Source organism: Anastrepha obliqua, chromosome 1, assembly GCF_027943255.1.
Source record: "Anastrepha obliqua isolate idAnaObli1 chromosome 1, idAnaObli1_1.0, whole genome shotgun sequence".
Classification (NCBI taxonomy): domain Eukaryota; kingdom Metazoa; phylum Arthropoda; class Insecta; order Diptera; family Tephritidae; genus Anastrepha; species Anastrepha obliqua.
In genome coordinates this window covers 142896607-142919022 of record NC_072892.1, presented here as the reverse complement: position 1 = coordinate 142919022, position 22416 = coordinate 142896607, and the positions used below count along the sequence as shown (strand labels likewise).

The following is a 22416-nucleotide window of genomic DNA, read 5'->3' as shown; positions in this document are numbered from 1 at the left end:
CTTGTGCGTACTATAAAGTTCTATCCATTCCGGCGTCGGATTTATTGGTATTGCCTTGCGGTAATTTGTGCCATTGCTGCGGTTGTGGAATCGCTGCGTTTGTGCGGGTGAGAAACGCTCGGAGTAGTGCGCGTTGTTGCCACGGTTTGTGTCTGGCGTTTACCTACACCGGTCGACCCTTCTCCGTTTTTTGTAAATTTTGTCTATTTGTATTCTCTGCAAATGTTGTGAGTTTATTTAGATATATATTCTTTCTCTCTCTCTCTCTCATTCTCTCTCGGGTCTCTCCCCCTTTCTTTGTCTGCCTTGAAAGTTTCACTTCTGTTATGTGTAGTACGTTACACACACTTTATTTATTTTCTTCTTAATAAATTGAATACAAAAAAAAATTATGTAACGTTACAATTTAGTGTCGTTCCTAGTCGGAGGATACTCGTAGAACGGAGACTAACGCGTTTTATTTTTCAGGTTTCACAATGCTAACATTGAATTGCTTAAATTTTTTTTTTTTTGTTAATTCAACAGCCGACTAAATATGATGTTAATTTATTTTATGCTGTCATCTGTCATTCTTTGTTCATAATTTTTGATAAAAGTTATTTAAATGGCATCAAATTACTGGAAATATTAAAATGGTAGACAGTTATTGCATACGCACCCCACTCATCAATGTCTTGCTATGGCTACACAAAATAAAATTTCAACATGCGTACATACACACTCGTACACACATTTCGGCGTAATATTTACGACTGGCTTTTTGGTTTTTGGTATTTTTTTTTTTCAACCATAAATTCAATATTTGGCAGATTTATGGCGCATTTGATAAAAATGAAAAGTTGAAAAATTGCATAACGGCAATTCGTTTGTAATGAATGGGGACAACATTTTGTGAAAACAAAAATCGAAAAAACTCCAAATCCAAATCAAATAAATAAATTTCAAATTAAATGTTTCCTACCGCCCTCGCGCAGATGTGTGTAAATGCGCTCTTGCTCCAACTTTAATGTTTGTGCACAGCTACACACACCTTTGTGAATGTACGTTAGTTAATGTTTTTTGGTGGGGATGTGAGTAAATGCGTGAGTTTACTTGGCAATCGCTGAAATCGCAAAATTAATTTTTAATTGGTTGCAAGCGTAAATCTACGCATGCGCCACACGTTGCCAAAGTGGCTGCTGCCTTAATGGCTGTGGTAAGAGTATTACTCATGGCTCCATATATATGTGTGTGTGTATGTGTATGTTTATGTATGTATATACGTATGATTTGCAATTGAAAGAGCTTTGCTGCACTTATGACTGCATTTGTGACTGCGTTCAACCATATTTTCCCACACACACATACATGCAAATGTAAAATTTTGATCATGACAGTTGCGAGGGTGTTTATATGCATAAACGCATATTTTCTCAACTTTCGATTACAAACTTGTCACAACTTCTTATCTCACCACTGCCATCTGAATAATTTAAGCGAAACTGTAATTGCCAGATGGAAAATATGATTGCGCTTTATAGCCACACAAACGCAAGTATTCTCAAATAACTATAAGTATGCCATACATATATAGGTACATATTACATATAGATGTATTTCTACGTATATATACTAGGTTGTTCAAAAAGTTTGCGACTTAAGAAAAGAGAGCGTTGGTACTAGCCTAGCCGGTATTAGGTGCTCTGGTAAGTTTACCACCACTTGATGTTTTCATCCAAAGAGAGGCCTCGAATGCCATCTGCAGGCTGAAACCCAACGGGAGTAGGTACGGCCCTGTCCGGCATTAGACAACAGAGAATGCATGGACTTTGATCCAACGATTCCCTCGATGCCCCTTCACACCATCAGGAGTCGTACTTGAAAGGCGATACAGTGAACTGCTGCCAGAGGCTGAATTGTGGTCGAACTCGGAAAATGAGCCCGGCAAACACTGTTTTGGCATTTTCACGGATGGCTCAAGGACCGAGCATGGTTCCAACTCTGATGTCTACGTGGAATCCAGCGGAAAAAAACTGCGCTTTGCTCTTGGAATGCATGCATCTGTGTTTCAGGTAGGGATGCATGCTGTTCAAGGAACAATGAACTTTGTTGTGGAAAACAGATGGAAAGGTAGATCTGTATGTATCTGTGGCGACAGCGAAGCTGCGCTCATGGCCTTAGACAGCTTTCAACCACTTCAAGGGTAGTTGAGTCCTTTAAATCCAGGCTGAAAAATGTCAGTAGACATAATATCCTGATGCTAATATGGGTCCCGAGACACGTGGGTATCGCGGATAACGAGATCTCTGACTCTTTAGCTAGGATGGGCTCTGAGACCAACGTCTTTGGCCCGGATTCCGTTCTGCCACTCCCTTGTACAGCCATCAAAGCCACGGTTAGCAAACGCGTTACTTCAACCCACAAGCGAGCTTGGAAAACTGAGAGAGGCTGCAGGTAGACAAAACTGATGTTACCTGCTATGTCCGACCGACTCTCGCCGATATTTCTGTCATTAAGCAGAAGGTACTATAAGCACCTGGTTGGACTGATAACGGGCGACTTTCTATGGGCGAAGCATACGGAATAGGTAGGCATCTTAGACAGTGCACTCTGTCCAGCAATGGGGAAAAGAGAATGAAACGGCAGACCACTTTCTGTGCGTCTGCCCAGCCTTCGCTCGAGTCTGGCTTAATGTCTGATGTCTGGTACTCATTTGTTAAGAAACCCCCACCTTGGCTCCTTGTCATCACAGGATCTACTCAGATTTCTTCGGGGCTCGGGTAAATTTAAAGAAAATAAAAAAGTTATCTGTGCTGTACTTCTGTCTACTTACTAGTTGGCCCGATAAGAACAAAAAAAAAGCAATAGGGATCTTATTGAGCAGTGTAAGCAATATTTTGACTGAACTATTGGGTTTCAAAAGAAAGCTGTATGCACAATTGATACCGCATTCGCAAAAACACGACTTTTTCAGCAACATTAAGAGCGTTTCCAAAAGAATAAAGGATTTTGTGTGTCGATTCATTACTACGGATGAGATTTGGGTCTATTAACATTATCTTAAATCAAAACTGTAGGTTAAAGATTGGTGTGAACCTGGTTATTTGGCTCCGGAACAAGTGCGTGTCCCGAAATCGGCCAAGAAAGTGTTGGCTTCAGATTTTTGGGATGCGAAAGGAATTTCGTTTGTGGACTACTTGCAAACTGGTAAAACAATCATCACCATTGTTGCCTTGATTCCCTAGCGTAGGACACCAACAACACCTACGCGCCATCTCGTCCGATTACTGGATAACACCTTCACCTGCTTCCGGCTTAACCCGAGTTGAGCCGTTTAGCGATCCACAGTTCTATTCCAGGTTTCCCTTGGTCTGCCAGACGCTCTTCTTCTCGCAGTGAGTGGGTTCCATTCCATTGTCTTCTTCGCTATGTTACCGTCTTCTTTGTGGTGTGACCAATCCATTGCCATTTCTGTCTCATAATCCAAATATCAACCGGCTTCATGGTGACTTTTTCGAGCAATCTCTGGCTTGGCATTATTTTTGGCCAAAACATTCGGCATATAATCCTTAGAAAGCGGTTGACAAAAACTCGGAGGCGGCAGGTTATAGTGGTGGTTATTTTCTAGGTAGAGCTACTGTACAGCAATACCGACAGCACATTCGACTTGAAGAGCCTAACCATTAAGCTGGAACTCAGGTTTTTGTTCCGCCATACAGGGTACAACATCCCAAATGCCTCTCTGGCTTTTTTAATCGGTGCCACCGCCCAGGGGCAACTTTGATGCCAAGGTAATAAAATGTCTCCACTGTTTCGTTAGGGTTACCTGCAATCTCCACACACCCACCCATCTTATTTGCCAGACTCATTACCTTCGCCTTGACAAAACTGCTTTTAAGGCCGACACACCTAGCTTTCCTATTAAGACCGTCACCCATTTCCTTAAGTTCGGTTAGACGATGTGCCAGGAGGCATATGTCGTCAGCATAATCGATGTCTCATAGGCGGGCTAGTCATCGTCCATTTAAGACCACAATTGTGAAGAGGGTTCAAGGCTGGTTCGAGGATGTCTCCTATGACTCAGAGGAATAATACTGGCGATAGAATACATCGCTGGCGAACTTCGCTTCGAACTACGAAAGGCTCCGATAACTTACCCTTGTGCAGCACACGGCATCTAGCGCTGAAGTTCTGAATATTGTTGTAATCTTTTAGGTCAGCTCAAGGAAAAAATTCGTGAAAAAAGACGCACTTTGCAAAGGAGAAAATTCTTTTTCATGACGACAATGCGCCTTGTCACGAGACCATTTTGACAATAGCTAATATCCATGAATTAAAGTTCGAATTGCTGGAGCATCCACCGTATCCAACAGACTTGGCCCCTAGCGACTTCCAACTGTTTCCAGACCTAAACGAGTGCATGCGTAGAAAACTTTTTTCATCAAATGATGAGGTCATAACAGCTGTGGAAATGTATTTTGGAGCCCTTCCGGATTCTCACTTCAAAGATGGAGTTCATAAATTGAAATCTCGTTGGAACGAGTCTATTGATGTTAAGGGAGACTAAACTGAAAAAGAAGTGTATTTCAAACCGTAAAATTGTGGCTTTCTTATCTAACCGCAAAACTCATTGAATAACCTAGTATATATACACATATATATATCTCCCGGGGAAATACGTGTTCTATTAGAAGTTAATTACCTGAAATTTATGGAAACCTTGAACACAAATTAAATAAATAAATAAGTAATCATATTTTACGGCTTTTTTACATTCATAAATTTTTATGAGCTGATTTGTTTGTTGTTGATTTGCTAAAAGGTATTTCGCATAAAAAGTATTTGAGGTGCTTGCGCGTAATGCATTCATGCATACATACATACATACATACGTACACACATATTTATGCAAATATTTATGTGAGTGGGTTGCATATGTGCGTATGCATGTGTGTGAGTATCTAAGTATGCATGATTGAGTAAAGGCAATAAAATTTCCACGGATTAGCGATTTGCTACCGCACTTTGCTATGGGCCTCCACATTTATGAATTGCCAATGGGAGTGTTAACATTTGTAACTGTACGTGCATACAGCGGTGCATATGAATATAATAAATGCATGGAGCAGGTTTGAATTCGCATGGAACTTTTTTTATGCTATGAACGCGGGACACAAAGAGGTGAATATGTACAGCATCAAAAGCGCCATCCCGAAAGAAAATTGGGAAAATATATTTTCTTGTGCTTTGGTTTTCTTTGAACCAGATGCCATTTACCTAAGGCACAGCCACCGGTGTAAGCTTCTTGCGGCAGTACAACGAACGGCTGCTCTGAGAGCGATGCAATGCGATGACACTTTTTTTATGTCTAACAAAGGAATTAATACAGCTTTGGCTGTTTTGTTGTAGACGCTTTTTCTGCTGCTGTTGACTTTTACTAAAATCATCCTATCGGATATTTTTTTTTATTGCTAGGTTTTGACAATATATTTGATTCCCATTTAAATTCAATGATTTTGCTTTATGAAATATAGTTCATTCTCCTACAAAAACCATATGAATCCAAGTTTCAAACTGTGTATAATTGAAAAAAAAACATTCAACAATCTTTAATCCAAATTTCACACCTTACAAGAGAAGTTTACAAAAATTGTCGAGTATGCAGTTTTATAGCCCATTAAATTTTATTATAACGATACACTTCGTGTTTGAAGCAACTAAAAAATCGCGTTAATTTTTGAAATTTATTTTGCTGGCGATGTTAGATGTTTTCTCCCATATACAAAAGTGTCGAGAAAGCCTAGGTTCTCCATTCAAATAAAACTTCTTCTTCTACTCAGCATTACAGTCCTTGGTAAAACATTCATTCACAGCCTTACGCGCGATAACCGCTTACGCGATTTTGGTCGAGTTTAACAAAGCGCGCCAGTCGTTTCTTTCTCGTGCTACCCGGCGCCAGTGGTAAACACCAACTGTAGGCAGATCCTTCTGCACTTCATATATCCAATGCAGAGAAGGTCTTCCTCTTCCTCTGCTACCACCAGCTGGTACCGCATCGAATACTTTCAGAGCCGGAGCGACTGTATCCATTCGGACGGCATGACCCAGCCAGCGTAGGTGCTTAGTCCAAAGTAGCACTTGTTCGCAAGAGAGTTGTGCCCTTGTTCACCACCATTCATTCACTTTGCCTCTTTACCCAGTTTGGAGAAGGCCGAACTAACAGCGCGGTTGTTAAGGCCGATGATGCCGATATCATCGGCATACGCCAACAATTGTACGCTCTTATAAAAAATTGTGCCTGAGCGATTAAGTTCTGCGACTCGAACGATCCTTTCCAACATCAGGTTGAAGAAGACACACGACAGCGAGTCACCCTGTCTGAAATCTCGTTTGGTATCAAACGGCTCGGAGAGGTCCTTTCTAATACTAACGGCGCTGCTGGTGTTAAGCGACGTTATCTTGCATAGTCGTATTAGTTTTGCGCGGATACCAAATTCAGACATCGCGGCATTTAGGCAACTCATTTTCGTACTGTCGAATGCAGCTTTAGAATCGAGAAAAAGAGGCGATGTGTCGATTCCCCTTTCATGGGTATTTTCCAAGATTTGGCGCGTTGTGAATATCTGATCGATGGTAGACTTTCCAGGTTTAAAGCCACACTGATAAGGTCCAATCAGTTGGTTGATGGTGGGCTTCAGCCTTTCACACAATACGCTCTCTAGAACCTTATAGGCAATATTTAGAAGACTAATACCGCGGTAATTGGCACAGGTTACAGGATCGCCCTTCTTATGGATTGGGCAGAGCACACTTGAATTCCAATCGGCAGTCATGCTTTCATCCGGCCATATTTTGCATAGAAGCTGATACATGCAGCTTACCAGCTCCTCGCCGCCATGTTTGAATATGTCAGCCGGCAGTCCGTCGGCGCCCGCGGCTTTACAGTTACAGGTCCATATATTTTTCGCAATATGTATGCTTTTATCTGCTATTACCAGATGCTGAATATTCCTCTTATTTAAATATACGCAGGCCACATCACGCCAAATTATGAAAATTGCGAAGGCACGCGCGACCTCTCACAACATAAGGCCAGATTCAACCAATGGTTTTTAATTTTAATTTATGAATAAAAACTTAATGAATTCCACTCACTAACGCATCGTGATTCCTACAACAACAGCTTCGCAAAATATTACTTCAAATTAAGAATTCATTATTAATAAATAATAATTGACTTGTGGCAAAGAGCAAAAAGGCAAATGTTATTATTATTGTTGTACATTGCATTTCAATTAATTAATTAAGTATTCATGAAGGCGGCAATTGATTTCCAATTGCTTGCATTTCCTTGTTCCACTTGATTCAATTATTTTTATTTTTCCCTTCTTTGCTTTGCAGTTAACGCCAACGGTAATACAATCATCTCTGGACCATTTCTGCAACTTGAAAAACCAGAAACAACGCGACTATTAATCACGAAACATCATCTGTACCATTATCTGCCGTGCATTGCCACCATTGAGGAGAACTACTACGACATTAGCAGTGAGGCAAACCATAATGAATGAATGAATAGTCATTTACTTATGCTGTTGCTGTTTTTGTTTCTTGTTTTTTTTTTTTGTCTCTGCATATTTATTATTTTTACAGACGAGACTCACTACTTTTACACCTGGTATCGTAATGATCAAGTGGTGGAGACCCACAGCCGACGTAACGAGTTCAAAATCTATCGCAATGGCACTTTGCGCTTGCCGCCCACAGAGAAGGCAGCTGGCGGGTATCGCTGTAAAATCAATGCCAACACAACAGCGGTGCTGTCGGAGCTCATCACAGTGGAATATCCTGGTAAATAAATATCACAGTAGAGTGGCAATTCATTTGCAGAAGTTACCTCCATAATCAATTGCTATCTTTTTCAATTTCTTCTTCGCAGTACTCAAGCGCGTAATAGCGCCCGCCACTATAACCGCCGCCACTGGTCAACCACTCACGCTCGACTGTCCGGTGATAAGTGTGCCACCAGCAAATATTAGCTGGTTCTATGGAAATGTATCGTTATCAAAGCAATTCGAAGACAACAGGCGAGTAGAAAAAGAAAATAAAAATAATAAAAGCGACAGCGCGCAATGCGAATCGAAAGTCAAATTGATTGTAGTTAGTAATTGATAGAATTCAATTCTGCACACACACACACATACGCACATGAAAGTGAAAGGTACGTTAACCCTTTTGCATCATTCGACGGAATAGTCCGCGCGAAAAAAAACTCGCTCGGAAAAATCATTGTTAAAGTTTGAGGAAAATAAATAATTTTGGTAATCCTGTAGCATTCTGTTTCATTACAACAATCAGTAAAAGTCTTGCCGACGCAAGGTATTTTGAGCATATCGCGCATTTCGAGCGGTGATGCAAATGGGTTAACTTGTATATTATATCAGGCAGGCTATGGACTCCGAGTGAATATGAAAATGAGCCTACTCAAATATGAGTAAATTTAGTTCGGGTGTTCTGAAAAAGGAAATTTTTATTTAATATTGGATAGTCGAAAAAGTCTTTTCGTAGTTCTAATCAAACTTCAACTCATTATATTTACAATGAACTTTATTAAACCAAATATGTTCCATTTTGGTCGACCACCTTTTGCCATTTTTCTTCTAGAGACATTATTCCATCAGTGTAAAACTTTTGTGGTTTCTCAGCGAAAAACTGCGACAAGTAATTTTCACAGGCTTCTCTTGAACCCAACTTTACTCCATTAAGGGAGTTCTGCATTGACCGAAACAAATGGTAGTCCGATGGTGCAAGGTCAGGGCTGTATGGTGGATGCATCAAAACTTCCCAGCCAAGCTCTCCCAGTTTTTGCCGAGTCATCAAAGATGTGTATGGCCTAGCGTTGTCCCGATGGAAGACGACGCCCTTCCTGCTAATCAGTTCTGGCCGTTTCTTTTTTCAATTGCTTGCTTCAATATCATCAGTTGTTGACAGTAAAGTGTAGAATCAATCGTTCGAGCAGGCTGGAGCAGCTCATAGTGGATGATTCCTTTTCAATCCCACCAAACACACAACATAACCTTTCGAGGCGTCAATCCTGGCTTTGCGACCATTTGTTGAGCTTCACCACCCTTGCACCATGATCTTTTTCGCACATTATTGTCGTATTTGATCCACTTTTCGTCTCCCATTCGCTTCAGAAATGGTTCGATTTCATTTCGTTTCAGCAAATAATCGCAGATGTTAATTCCGTCCATTAAATTTTTCACAGACAATTCATGTGGTATCCAAACATCGAGCTCCTTTTTATAACCAGCCTTTTTTAAATGGTTCAAAACCGTTTGATGATGAATGTTTAGTGCCTTGGCGATGTCATGGCAGCTTATGTGACGGTCCTGGTCAATCAAGACCGGAGCGAGATGCATCTTTCACTTCGAAATTTCCAGAACGGAAGCGAGCGAACCATTGTTGTGCTACACGAACTGATACAGCATCGTCTCCGTAAACTTCACAAATTTCATTGGTTGCTTGCGTGGCATTCTTCCCTTTTTTATACAAAAATTTCAAAATATAGCGAATTTCTTCATTATTTTCACTCATTTTTGACCAGCTATAACTTTTTTTCAACTTCTCCGAATTTAATTTTTTTTTGGTTAAATGAAGCTTAAAATGTGACCTTTCTAACACCATATGATGTGACACAATGTGATTGGTAGCACTGGAGATAGATGACTCCAACGACATCTATTGACAAAATACGAAAAGACTTTTTCGACTACCCAATATTTCAACTCGTTGTTGATTCACCCCAAGGTGCATTGAACAAAATAGAAGTGGCAATCAATCAAACTCTCTCAGACCTGACTATCAAAAAAGTGTGAACAAGCAAATTTTCTTAATTCCTTATTTCTCGACTTTACTGACTAGATTTACAGGATTACTTAACAAAAACTTAAGGACTAAAATTAAGTGGACAGTTTATTTGATAAATAATATGACTCAATAAGTGACTTAAACAGAGAGCTTCGCATCGCAAAATTAAGGTCAAGACTTCTAGAAAGCCGACTATGTTCTTCAAATCCTCTTGTCGGAGGAGCGAAAATGGGGTAATTAGGTCTGGGAACTTCAATATAAAATGATTATTCATTGATAAACAGAACAAAAAAAAAGCAGGCCCAAAATGCTACCTTGCGGAACTCCAGAACAAGCAACGAAAGGAAGAGACCTAACATTGTCGACGACAACCAAGCAATGAGATGAAGCAAATAGGACGAGATCCAACTTAAAAGGGCTGAGTGGTATCTATATGGTAATATCTATTATATGGGAAAGCCGATCAAAAGCCTTCGAGAAGTCACTATAAACGATGTCAATGCCGGTATATATGATTGGAAGGCGGCAATGCCATCATCAGAAAATACAGCTACATTAGAATTAGTAGAAACAAATATTGAAATATGTGCAAGCAACACAAGCGATGTCGCAAGTTTTTTTGTTTTATTTTTTTGTCGGGACAGGCTAGCAAGTACAGCACTCAGACACAATTAAGTCGATTGTATTGTACTCGGCTTTCCTTTTTAATTTTCTTTAAATCTATCCAACCTCGGAAGAAATCTGAGTAGGAGCCAAGGTCTTCGCTTCTTAACACATCAGTGCCAAAGTCAAGTCTGAATCGAGCGAAGGCCGTGCAGACGCATCGAAAGTGGTCCGCCGTTTCATCCTCCTCTCCATATGCTGGGCAGAGTCTGAGATGTCGCAAGATACTCTAGGCAAGGCTTTATTGACGAGAACAAAAGAAGAACTGAAAAATTAATTCCTCTAAAATTTTAACTGAAACAAAGGAATCTAATTTTATTTGATTCGAAATTCAAATTAACGGTTATCGGCACATTGAAATGTATGAGAGTTTCGTGAAGTTCAACAAAAAGCACAAATATGTGCACACAGTAGGTAATGTGTTAAGGCATAGTTTGTTTTGCAGAGCCCTCTTATTCAGAGTATTCAAATCTTCTTGCAATAACAAAGTATCGGATAGACAGCAGATTCTACGAAAAAGTTTCAAACCGTCTGCTTAGAGTCAATATTTCGAATACTCGAAACAACAACCAACGTCATTAATGAAAAGTATAAATAAAGTAGGACGAAGAATAGTACCTTATGGTACTCCAGAAGTTGACAGAACTGTTTGAGATTTTTGTATTTCAAATGGGATTCCATTTGATAGGTAGGATTTCAGCCATAATAGGAACTGAGTAGAAGCCTAGATTTTGAAGTTTCCAGAAGAGTATTTTGTGTGAGACTGTGTCAGATGCTTTCGAAAAATCGGTATTAACTTATGACCTACTCCTTCACTCAGAGACACTAAGCTAAAAAACAAACAGCTAAATTTGTTACAGTAGATGTCCACCAATAAACCCATGCTGACAAGGATCAATCAACCCTTTGATAACAAATGCCAGCTTTTCCTTGATCACTTTCTGAAAAAGTGTAGGCCTGTCATTTGTTATTATGATATTAACAGTTTGAAGATTGCCAGAAAGTTGAAGTAATGGACGCCAACTTCCAACCGTCAATGAAAACGCCAGCAGATGGTGAAAAGTCCGCACGTGGCGTGTTTGTTATACTCGTATTTTATACTCTTCCAATATTTAGAAAAATCATATTTTCAAGCTTGTCAAATAAAACAACGAAAATTCAAATTGATTGGGCAATCTTTATTATTTTTGTAAAGAACCATTCATGACATTTATTTTTTAAAGATAATCCCTTTCAAATATTGGCCACAACTGCGCCGTAATTCGGCCACCCGTAAACACCAATTTTAAATTTTATCTCGTGAATAACTTTAGTAATGTTGGTTTCCAATGCCTCAATCGACCAATCAAAGCTGATTTATACACAAAGCATTTAGACCTTACCACAAATAAAAGTCCAAAGGAGCGATATCACACGATCTAATCCACTGGTCCGAGGCGAGAGATAAATTGCTCACCGAAACAACGGCGCATTAAATCCATTTTTTCCCGGGCTGTATGGAAAGTAGTCGTAAGGGCCGTCTTGTTGGAACCAAATGTTGTAGAAATCACTTCAAATCACCAGCCTCGTTTTTGACGAAATATGGGCCGAGGATTTCTTCATTGGATGTAGCCATTGAGCGAAGAACGTAGGACGGTTATGTACAGCATAAGTTGGCCTGATCCGCGTTCAAAACTTTTATAAAGCGTAGATTTTCGTAATACAATTGAACGATTTATAAACTTTGTTGAGGCGTGGGTCTTTCTATGATGAAATGCCAACGAATGCTGAAAAAAATTATTTGGGGTTACATACGTTCAGCAGCGCCAAAAATGCGCTAAACGAAAAACTACTTTTAGAAGGGACAACAATAGCAAAAAATATCAATAATTGTATGCATTGTTTATTAGTAAAGGGTTTCCCAATTAGAGGTGTTATTTTAATATTCAAAGAAAAATGCCATTTTTTAATATAAATGATCGGATATTTACTTCATTATAAAGAGGAAGGTGAGCCGTTAATAGTGGAAAATAACATCAGGCAATATCCTTTTCATGAAATTTTCCATAACCGAATTGCAAAGTGGCTTCCCTATGTCCTCGATAGCCTCACGAATTCCATTTTTGAGATCTTGAATCGACGATGGGCTGTTGGCGTAGACCTTCGGTTTCACGTGCCCCCAAAGAAAAAAGTCACAAGGTGTTAAATCACAAGATCTCGGTGGAAACTTTTCCCGTAAAAGATCAATGCTTTCGTTGCTTGTGTGGCACGTAGCGCCGTCTTGTTGAAAATAAACGTTGTCCAGATCAATACCATCCAATTCCGGCCATAAAAAATCGTTAATCATCTCTGGATAGCGCAATCCATTCACCCGTAACACCTGTTATTGGAAAACCCTATACTTAAACTTTATAAAAAAATTAATTTTAATTTTTCTTTACAAAAATTAGTATACACAAAATCACGTGACCCAAAGTATGGTACAATGAAAAAAAGTTGCTCCACGGTCTGCATCGTTTCTCCTTGAAATGTTGATGGATCTGTAAAATGTGAAAAAAAATTCTTGTAAAATAAAGTTGCAAAATGAATGTCTTTGGCCGCAAACCAATCATCGAGCCATTTTTTGGCTTCTTCGTGAGAATTGAAGCGCTGCTCGCAAAGTGCGTGGCCCATCGACGCAAACAAATGATAATCAGAAGGCGCAAAGTCTGGTGAGTAAGCCGCATGCACCAGCGGTTCCCAATCGTACGTGTCCACCAATTCCGGGGTCGCTCTTGTTCGATGTGGCGGTGCATTGTCATTAAGAAAAAATCAAGAAAAATTACTTTGTGACGCCGATCGGCATATTCTGGGCGTTTTCGGTGTATAGCTCTGTTCAAATCGGCCAATTGTCGTTGGTAGCGTGCATTCTCAACTGTTTCACCTGGTTTTAATAGCTCGTACCAAATCATACCACGCTGATCACAGAAAACACACAGCATTGCCTTGCGGCCGAAACGATTTGGTTTGGCCGTTGTTTTTGGCTTGTAGGCGGGCGGACCTTACGATCGTTTACGCTTGGGATTGGAGAAATACACCCATTTTTCATCACCCATAATGATTCGATGCAAAAAAGACTTCCGTTTGAACCGGGAGAGCAGCATTTCACGTACACGTAACAAACAATGAACTGAATATTCTTGACAGATGACAGGCGAAAAAAACAAGACTTTTGGGAAGGTTTAAAAATACTCCTAGCGACATTTATGGACTAATAGCTGAAAGTCTCATTTCACAGGTATATACCCTAGTTGTCGAACCGGATTTTAGAATTTCGAAAAATTTTGCAATTTACGGCATTTAAAAAAAGTATGCGTTTTACGTCATAAATGTCACACTTTAATTATATTTATAAATTTTTTTAATAAAAATATCCAAAATCTGGCTCGACAGACTATAGAGAAAGGACTTTCGAACATTTAAAAAGCAACCGCATCAAAAAATATTGAAAACTGTATGAGTTATCATGCAGACCGTGCCGGCAAAAGTAGTTTCGAGAAAAACGAGTTTAAACTTTCAAGTGCATTTCGCTCGAGGTCACGCGAGCAGTTACATTTTCTACCATAACTTTGTATCTATGACGAATTTTTAAAATCCACAGAAATACGCCAAAAACTATAAAGAATAATAATTTGTAACAAAAAATCGATTTTTTGAAAATTCTTGACGTATGTCATGATTCAATTATTAAAGGTTTGCTCACTTGTGCCATTAGAATTCTGGCACTCCCTTACAAAAGGTCGCATTTAAGAAGAGCGAAGAAAATGGAAAAATTAAATACCTTTTTGGTAAAAATGGTAGCAAAAAATGTTTTGTTTTTACTTAATTTATAAATGGTGCAAACAGAAATTCCAGGATTGATATTAGAAAATTTTGTGAATTCATTTTTAAATTGAAAACTCATCACGAAGTTGGGAAGTTTTGCTAATATGACGCTATTATATTATATTACTTAAGTATTATGGCCCTAATGAAAGCCTTTCAGAGGAGAAGCGAATCCTCATCATAAATTTAGTTGATTAACAAGCTGTGAACATACTCACGCCTTGCTTTACTATGCTATGCCCATGTAAGTTTGGAGTTTTGACCCCCAAGTCGCGATTATTCTTACATTCCTAACTACTTGACAAACTACCCCGGGTATGCAACACAAAATGATAGAAAAGGTTGTTTGTAATAGCGAAGGCTTCTCGACAGGCAATGGTACACCTCCGAGTGTATTTTTGCCATGAAAAAACTTCTCATAAAAAACCATCTGCCATCAGCAGGCTGTGATTAGTTACATATTGCTAAATGAGCTCTTGTGGGTAACTTATGTAACTTTAAAGTAACCTAGTAAGTACTCCCCCAACCTGTATTTGAAAGGCACCGGGATTCAAATTGTCAAAACGTCCATCTTTCACATTCCAATTCCCAAAAATATTTTCCATGATATCCTGATTTAAGCTGTATGTCAGGATGTTATCCAAATCGTTTTGGTTATGTTTTTGAAAACGAAACGTTTTTCTTGCAAATTTTACTTTTCTGCCACTTTTGCTAAAAATTTCTAGAATTAGCAACCCGGTGCCTTGCTATGGGAGTCGATTTGTCAAGAGGGAATGAGAAAGCTGCTTACTGAGCAAACCTTTTATTATTGAATCATTGACGTATGTAACCCCTTAAGTTTGACAGTAGTCACGCGTGATTTGGCAAAAACCACTATTTGAAAAATTACCCCCAATCTGATAACTCTTCATATAATTTAAAATTTACTCATAAACATATTTGGTTCGCTCACAACCGCAATTTGGTGTGCGTGTATCGAATTCACAAATTTAAATTGAAGTGAAGACTAGCCAACATTTTTCTTGTGAATTCGTTTCTCACAACATTCAAATTCACTCGGAACTGATATTAGAAAAACAGTGCAAATGAAGCAGTGAAAGTGCAACACAGAACACCGAATGTCGTATTTACAGAGGGTTTGATTGAAATTAATTCGGAAATGAATGCCTGTAAACATAAGTATATGCATATTTATGTATGTATATGTACATATATTAGGGCGGGTCGATTTAAAAATCGCTCATTGCTCTGTGAAAATTAAATTCTAGGGATCAAAATAAGAAACTTTGCCGAAGGAACCATACCTCTAAAACGAATTCTTATGTCCCCCAATTTGGGTCGAACGAAAAATCCCACTTTGACCCATTTAGAGTGCTCCAATCGAGTCCAAATGTATGACCGACCACCACTAACTTTGGACTGCCGATCCACCCATGCCAGTGGCACACCCCCTGGAACTCCCCTGGGGGGTTCCCCATACAATCATTTCAAAATATCACCATTTTTGGCCTTTACATGAGAAATGAAACTAAAAAGTTCGACCCAAATTGGGTGACATCAGAATTCGTTTTAGAGGTATGGTTCCTTCGGCAAAGTTTCTTATTTTGATCCCTAGAATAAGATTTTCCCAGAGCAATAGGCGATTTTTTTGCCTCCCCACAAAAAACACTAAAAGTTCGACCCAAATTGGGGGGCATCAGAATTCGTTTTAGAGGTATGGTTCCTTCTGCAAAGTTTCTTATTTTGATCCCTACAATATGATTTTCACAGAGCAATGGGTGATTTTTTTGCCTCCCCACAAATCGACCCGGCCTAATGTATATGTATATATATGTGTAAATGTGCAATCGTGTGCATGTACATATTTTTTGTATTTAATGAGTTGGCTTTCATTTGTGTGCGTGGATTGCGTCGGCTTGGTGACTTCCGCTTTGTATTTGTGGAAGTTTCCGATTTCATTTATTACCTATCTATATATTTATATACATACTTACATACATGTCTGCATGTATAGGCATGATATGTACATAGATCCATGCGCATACAGCAGTAGGTGAGTTTAATAAATAAATTCATTTCCTTTTGCAATTTTACAGATATTTAATACTTGCGAATGGTACTTTGGTGTTGCGGAAATTGACTTTGGACGCTGCGGGGCGTTACAAGTAAGTATTGGTTTCAAATCAAATTTATTAAATCTGTACTTTTCGAGAGCAAAAATATAAACCGAAATTTAATTTTATGGCAAACATTTTTATACTATAATTAAAACTGCCCTGATCGCTAATACAGAGATGCATTTATAACAAGCTTATTTCCATTAAAAAACAAAAAATGTGTTAAAATTATTCCAAAAATACATATATACATAGTAGTAGTAGTACTAGTATTTAGTGCAAATAAAAGTCAAATATACAAAATTTGAAATTTATATATATACATATGATTGGCGCGTACACCCTTTTTGGGTGTTTGGCCGAGCTAATCCTCCTATTTGTGCTGTGCGTGTTGATGTTGTTCCACTAATGAAGGGATCTACAGTTTCAAGCAGACTCCGAACGGCAGATATTTTTATGAGCAGCTTTTTCATGGCAGAAATACACTCGGAGGTTTGCCATTGCCTGCCGAGGGGCGGCCGCTATTGGAAAAATGTTTTTTTTTTATTATTTTTGATTTTACCGAGATTCGAACTAACGTTCTCTCTGTGAATTCCGAATAGTAATCACGCACCAACCCTACGGCGGCCGCCTAAATTTGAAATTTACTTATTGTAATATTAAGAAAAACATAAATATTTACAATAATTATAATTTAACCACAATGGCATGAGCCGTCTGTCGATTTATTTTTCGTGCAAAACAATTATTCGGTTTATGGTTTTTAAAACCGGTTAAACTCTTTTATTAAGTAATCTCTGTATCTAGGGGCATATTTAATGAAACGCAAAAGTTTATCATAATGATCATTTTCCCCATTGAGAATCTCAATCAGCTGTGAATCATTTGAGGTAAATTTTCCGAAAAAGACTTTTCTATATTCTCTTAATATTGGGCAGCGTGCCAGGAAATGTGCTATGCTCAAGATCGCCTAAATTATACATTGAGCAAGTCTTATTTTCTATGTCAAATCTGTTGTTATTTAAAATTACCATGTCACTTGTAGCCCTTATTATCCACATGCTTGATTCTATATCATATTTTTTTAAATAAACTAGACCTTTTTACCAGTCTAATGCCTTATATAGGGTCCGCCATATAACTTTACGGAATTAAAAATGCTATAAAAAAGAAACTACTCAATATTTTTCCAAACTGTTTTTTTTATTTTGAAGTACAATCCTTCCGATTAATGATGGAACACACCTTCATTCATATGGCTGCCTCAGCTAGCCATGCACCATCCCATACGATCTTTACGCAAGGTCTTTAAAATTCGTCTCAATGATGTCTCCGAAATGTCCAATTGTTGAGAACGACGGTGAACTGATGTTCCTGGTGATTCACGAACACTCTCGGCCACAGCAGCAATATTTTCGGGTGTACGCACGGTTTTTGGTCGGTCACGCGTTGGTTTGTCAATAAGCAACCCAGTTTCTCTTACTTTTTTCGCAAAGTAACGCACATACGCTTCATTCGGTGCTTTTCTTCTTCCCATTGCTGTTACCATTCTTCAAATAATACCTAGTTCAAATCCGTAACGATAGATGGCGGGCCCTATATATCCTACTAGTACTTAGACTTTTTGTATGTACACATTCATCCTAACCTGGTTGTGGTTTGTTAAAAGCAATTTTGCATCTTCTATCCAGCTTTCTGATTGTATGTTATCTATTCGCCAAATGACATCGTTTTTACCAAACAAGTTCTTTACATCTCTAAACCAGAAGACTTATTTTTTTTATATTGTAACAATTTTAGATAGATAATGTGGCAGTCGATTTTCTGAGTGCATAAACAAAATTCTGTGCATATACTTAAGGAACAGTTCTTAAGTGAACAAATGATTTTCTTGCATGCCGGCTTCCAAAAAAAAGTATGTATGTAGGCATATGTGATGGTAGCTTCAGAATTCGCTTTACAAAATACTTTTGCAATATATGAACTTCTTCAAACCAACCAAAACCCCACACCTGTGCTACATATGATTGTATTGAACGACAAACTGCAAGAAAAAGTTTCCATTTAGCTACAATTGAAATTTCTTTCTTTTTTAAAAGACAAATCCACGAAGCATTAATACCATTTTTTGCTGCAGCTGTTCTGTTTTCAACATGTTTTTCAAAATTCATCTGAGGTGTTATTTCTACTCCTAAGTAAGTATATTGAGACACAGTCTGTATTTCTTCCTTAGTATAATACCTCTCCTCCTCTTTACTAAGTTTCCCACCTTTTCTGAACACCATCAAGTGAGACTCTGAGCGGTTTACTTCAAGATTCCACAGGTTGCAGTAGCTTTCAAGGTTATTAATCATCACTTGTAGTTTGCCCGGGTGATCCGCTAACAAAATGATATCATCCGCATGCATTAGAAGTGACAATAAGCATCCCTGTTTGACGCCTGAGTTTGTTTTGAATGCATTTGAAATTTCTGAGCCATTCCATACAACTGTCTTTGTATCGCTGTATATGTATATTCTCTATGAACTCCACCAGTTTCGTTGCAACACCAATATGGTGCATAAATGCCGCTTAAAAGTCGACAAAATACGCGTAAACTTAAGAACTCGTAAGGAATTCTATTAATACCTGAATTTTTGTTTAATTTAACTTTGTTTAACACAGATCTAACTTCGTCTGGTGAAAAAACTGCTTCAAGCAGATCGTCAGCGTGAAAGTTATGTGCATAAAAAATTTTCTTGTCATTAGCAATAGGGCTCAGCAGATTTTCAAAATATGTAGGCCTTAAATTCATGCGTTGATATGGCGGAATTTATTTCCAAAGCTTCACCCTTTATCTTCTTAATAAATTTCCACCAGCTAGCGCTATCTTTCATTTTGTTAATATTTTCTATAAGCCTGTTATACCAATCTTCTCTATTCCTTTTACATACTTCTTTAAAATATTTACATACTTCTTTAAAATAAATACATATATAAGTATTTTTGTTTAATGGAAACAATCGTAACAGCTTCCCGCACAATTTTGAACCACTTTTACGAGCTACTAAACAGCGCAAAAAGTTGAAAATACAAAACATCTAAGACCAGATTTCAAGTGGTTATGGCTAATATGTTGATCTCAAAACCGAAGTTATTCTTTCCATCAACTCTTACTTAGGATATAGGGAAAAACTCTTTCATACTTTCTTCCTTCCATTAACCCAGTTAAATCTAAAAGCATTGGCACCCTTGCAGCGTCTAGCCGATGAAGCATTAAAATGATTCCATTTATCGCATTCGCTTCTATTGATACAGGGTGTCCGGTGGCAGTACTAGACTTAAATTAAAAGTTCCTCCCGCGTTAGCCGCTTTTTGTCTGCGGGTTATTTAGTCACGATGTCGCAGTGGACGGGTGAGCAACGCGCCCTCACAATCAAAGCGTAGTTAAAGGCCAGTAATTCGTGTGTAACTGTTCGTCGTAGATTTATGTACGTTGCATAATTCGAAAGCAAATAAAAATATTGAACTCGTCGCTGGGACTTCCAAAACTTGAGAAAGAATCTTAGACTCTTTGCTTTAGGGTTTAAAATGCCTTCGCACTTACAGCGATCGTCGTCTGCTGCGTCGAGTGGGGTGCCACTAAAATAGTCCCTCCTCTTCCTTTCCTGGATGTTTCCTTTGCCATGGAACTACGGTAGCGTTTCATCGAAGTCAGAGAAGATCCAAGTAGACTGTTCTCATAAAGACTGTCTCTTTAACTCTCACTGCGTCCAGGTAGCCAGGTGGGTTAAGGTTGTAGATAGGTTGATTAAGGTTAGCATGTCGGTTACGCATCTCTGTCTATGTCAAGTTTTTTGGACTCGCTCTACGTACGTGCCAATAAGTTGCCAACTATCCGCGCTTTCTACCATTTTTTCGATGATGTTGTCTGCTCTTAAGGGACCTAGGCTGTATTCGACAGCTTTGTGATCGATTTTCCATCTCTCATATTTGAACAAAGTGCGATCTGCATCGTCAATAGGTGCTTCTGCGTAGATGCATTCAATCGCGCTATTAATATGGGGGCATGTGTGAACCACTATGGCATTTGTCGTGCCCTTTTTAAGGATTCACAGTTTTCTTCGTTCTCTCGCTAGAAGATCTATAGATATCGTGCCGCTGATGATGAGTACTGCTGCTTCTGATACTGTGCGATACGCTAAAGCAACGGTGTGCAGCAGTGCTTCGGGCTTTGGGAAGAATCTGGCGGCGACACTCAGCTTTATGTGTGTTCGCCTGCTTGAAATAAGGCCTCCAATGTTAGCCATTAATCTTGATAGAGCTGAAATTATTTTGACAGATTTTTCAGCAGCGTATTGCATTTGTGCCCATAATACCTGACCATAAGTTGATGCTCAAATATTTCAGCACTTTTGAAGTCGTTATATTCTCTGTGGAAACCAGCTTTGTTACTTCTAAAGGTAGATAGGATGAGTTCCGTTCTTTGGGAGCCAAGCTAAGGTCGTGCGAGTCATTCCATGTCTTGATCCTTATCATCATTTGTGTAAGTTGTCGCCTTGCCGCATCAACATCGTGTGCTGCAATATCATCCGTGTATCCTACAGGATAACAACATCGGACATGTCGAAGGAGAGGATGCCATCGTAACTGGCGTTTCAGAGGTCACGGCCTAGGGTTGAGCCTTGTGCAGCGCCAGATGTTAACACTTTTGTCCGTTGTCATCTTCTAGAGTCATAGATGATGTTCATATTCATCAAATGTTGAGGTGTTTTGAACCGCTTCCCCAGTGCGTCTCTCATAATCACCCACTTTGCGCTGTTGAACGTGTTTCTAATGTCGCTTGTGGCTATGAGCACGATTGGTCGAGAAAAGTGGCGTATCTCCTTACCTTTTCCTATACTCTTCACAGCATCCTCGATTGCTCTAATTGGAGATCTTCGTAGCCTAAAACCGTATTACCTATCCGAGAGGTCTCCAGATTAACTTCTCGCGCCTATAATTCGGGGTTTCTGCATTTCTGCATTCTGATGGGCCTTCCGGGTCTGCTTTCTCTTTGCTTATGGGCACTTTATTTTGCCTCTTCCAGGTTTTCGGGAAAGTTCCTTCAGATAAGTAAGCATTGTTCATGTTGAGAAGTACTTGTGGACGTTCAACTGCGGTGGCTTTCAAATTGTTCAAGAGGTGGGAAGAAGTTGTAAACAGCAACGGCGGTATATACCTATGAAGTGAGACTTTCATTTATTAGTCCATAGATGTCGCTAGGAGTATTTTTAAACCTTTCCCAATGTCTTGTTTTTTTCGTCTGCCATCTGTCAACAATATTGTTTGTTACGTTTCATAAAACAATGAATTTTTGTTGCTCTTAAAAATGTCGAATTCACCTGTGAAATGCTGCTCTCCCGGTTCAAAAGGAAGTCTTTTTTGCATCGAATCGTTATGGGTGATGTAAAATGGGTGTATTTCTCCAATCCCAAGCGTAAACGATCGTATGGTCCGCCCGGCCACAAGCCAAAAACAACGGCCAAACCAAAACGCTTCGGCCGCAAGGCAATGCTGTGTGTTTTCTGTGATCAGCGTGGTATGATTTGGTGCGACAACGACAACGACAATTGGCCGATTTGAACAGAGCTATACACCGAAAACGCCCAGAATATGTCGATTGGCGTCACGAAGTAATTTTTCTTGATTTTTTCTTAATGACAATGCACCACCACATCGAACAAGAGTGACCCGGGAATTGGTGGAGACGTGCGATTGGGAACCGGTGGTGCATACGGCTTACTCACCAGACTTGGTGCCTTGCGATTATCATTTGTTTGCGTCGATGGGCCAAAAAATGGCTCGATGATTGGTTTGCGGCCATATACGGCCAATTTTTTTGGCGCGGCATCCACAAATTGCCTGAGAGATGGGAAAAATGTGTCGCTAGTGATGGCTAGTTTGAAGATTAAAATTTGTAACC

General features: G+C 39.1%; 1 protein-coding gene across 1 annotated transcript in view; it reads left to right on the top strand.

Annotated features, from left to right (window-relative positions):
* The window catches only part of LOC129237572 (uncharacterized), a 61216-nt gene that overhangs the window by 16897 nt on the left and 21903 nt on the right, over positions 1–22416 (top strand). The window contains exons 2-5 of the mRNA XM_054872399.1: positions 7381–7527; positions 7633–7830; positions 7919–8066; positions 16452–16520. Coding sequence (XP_054728374.1) covers positions 7381–7527; positions 7633–7830; positions 7919–8066; positions 16452–16520 — 562 coding nt within the window. The remainder of the gene's footprint in view (positions 1–7380; positions 7528–7632; positions 7831–7918; positions 8067–16451; positions 16521–22416) is intronic.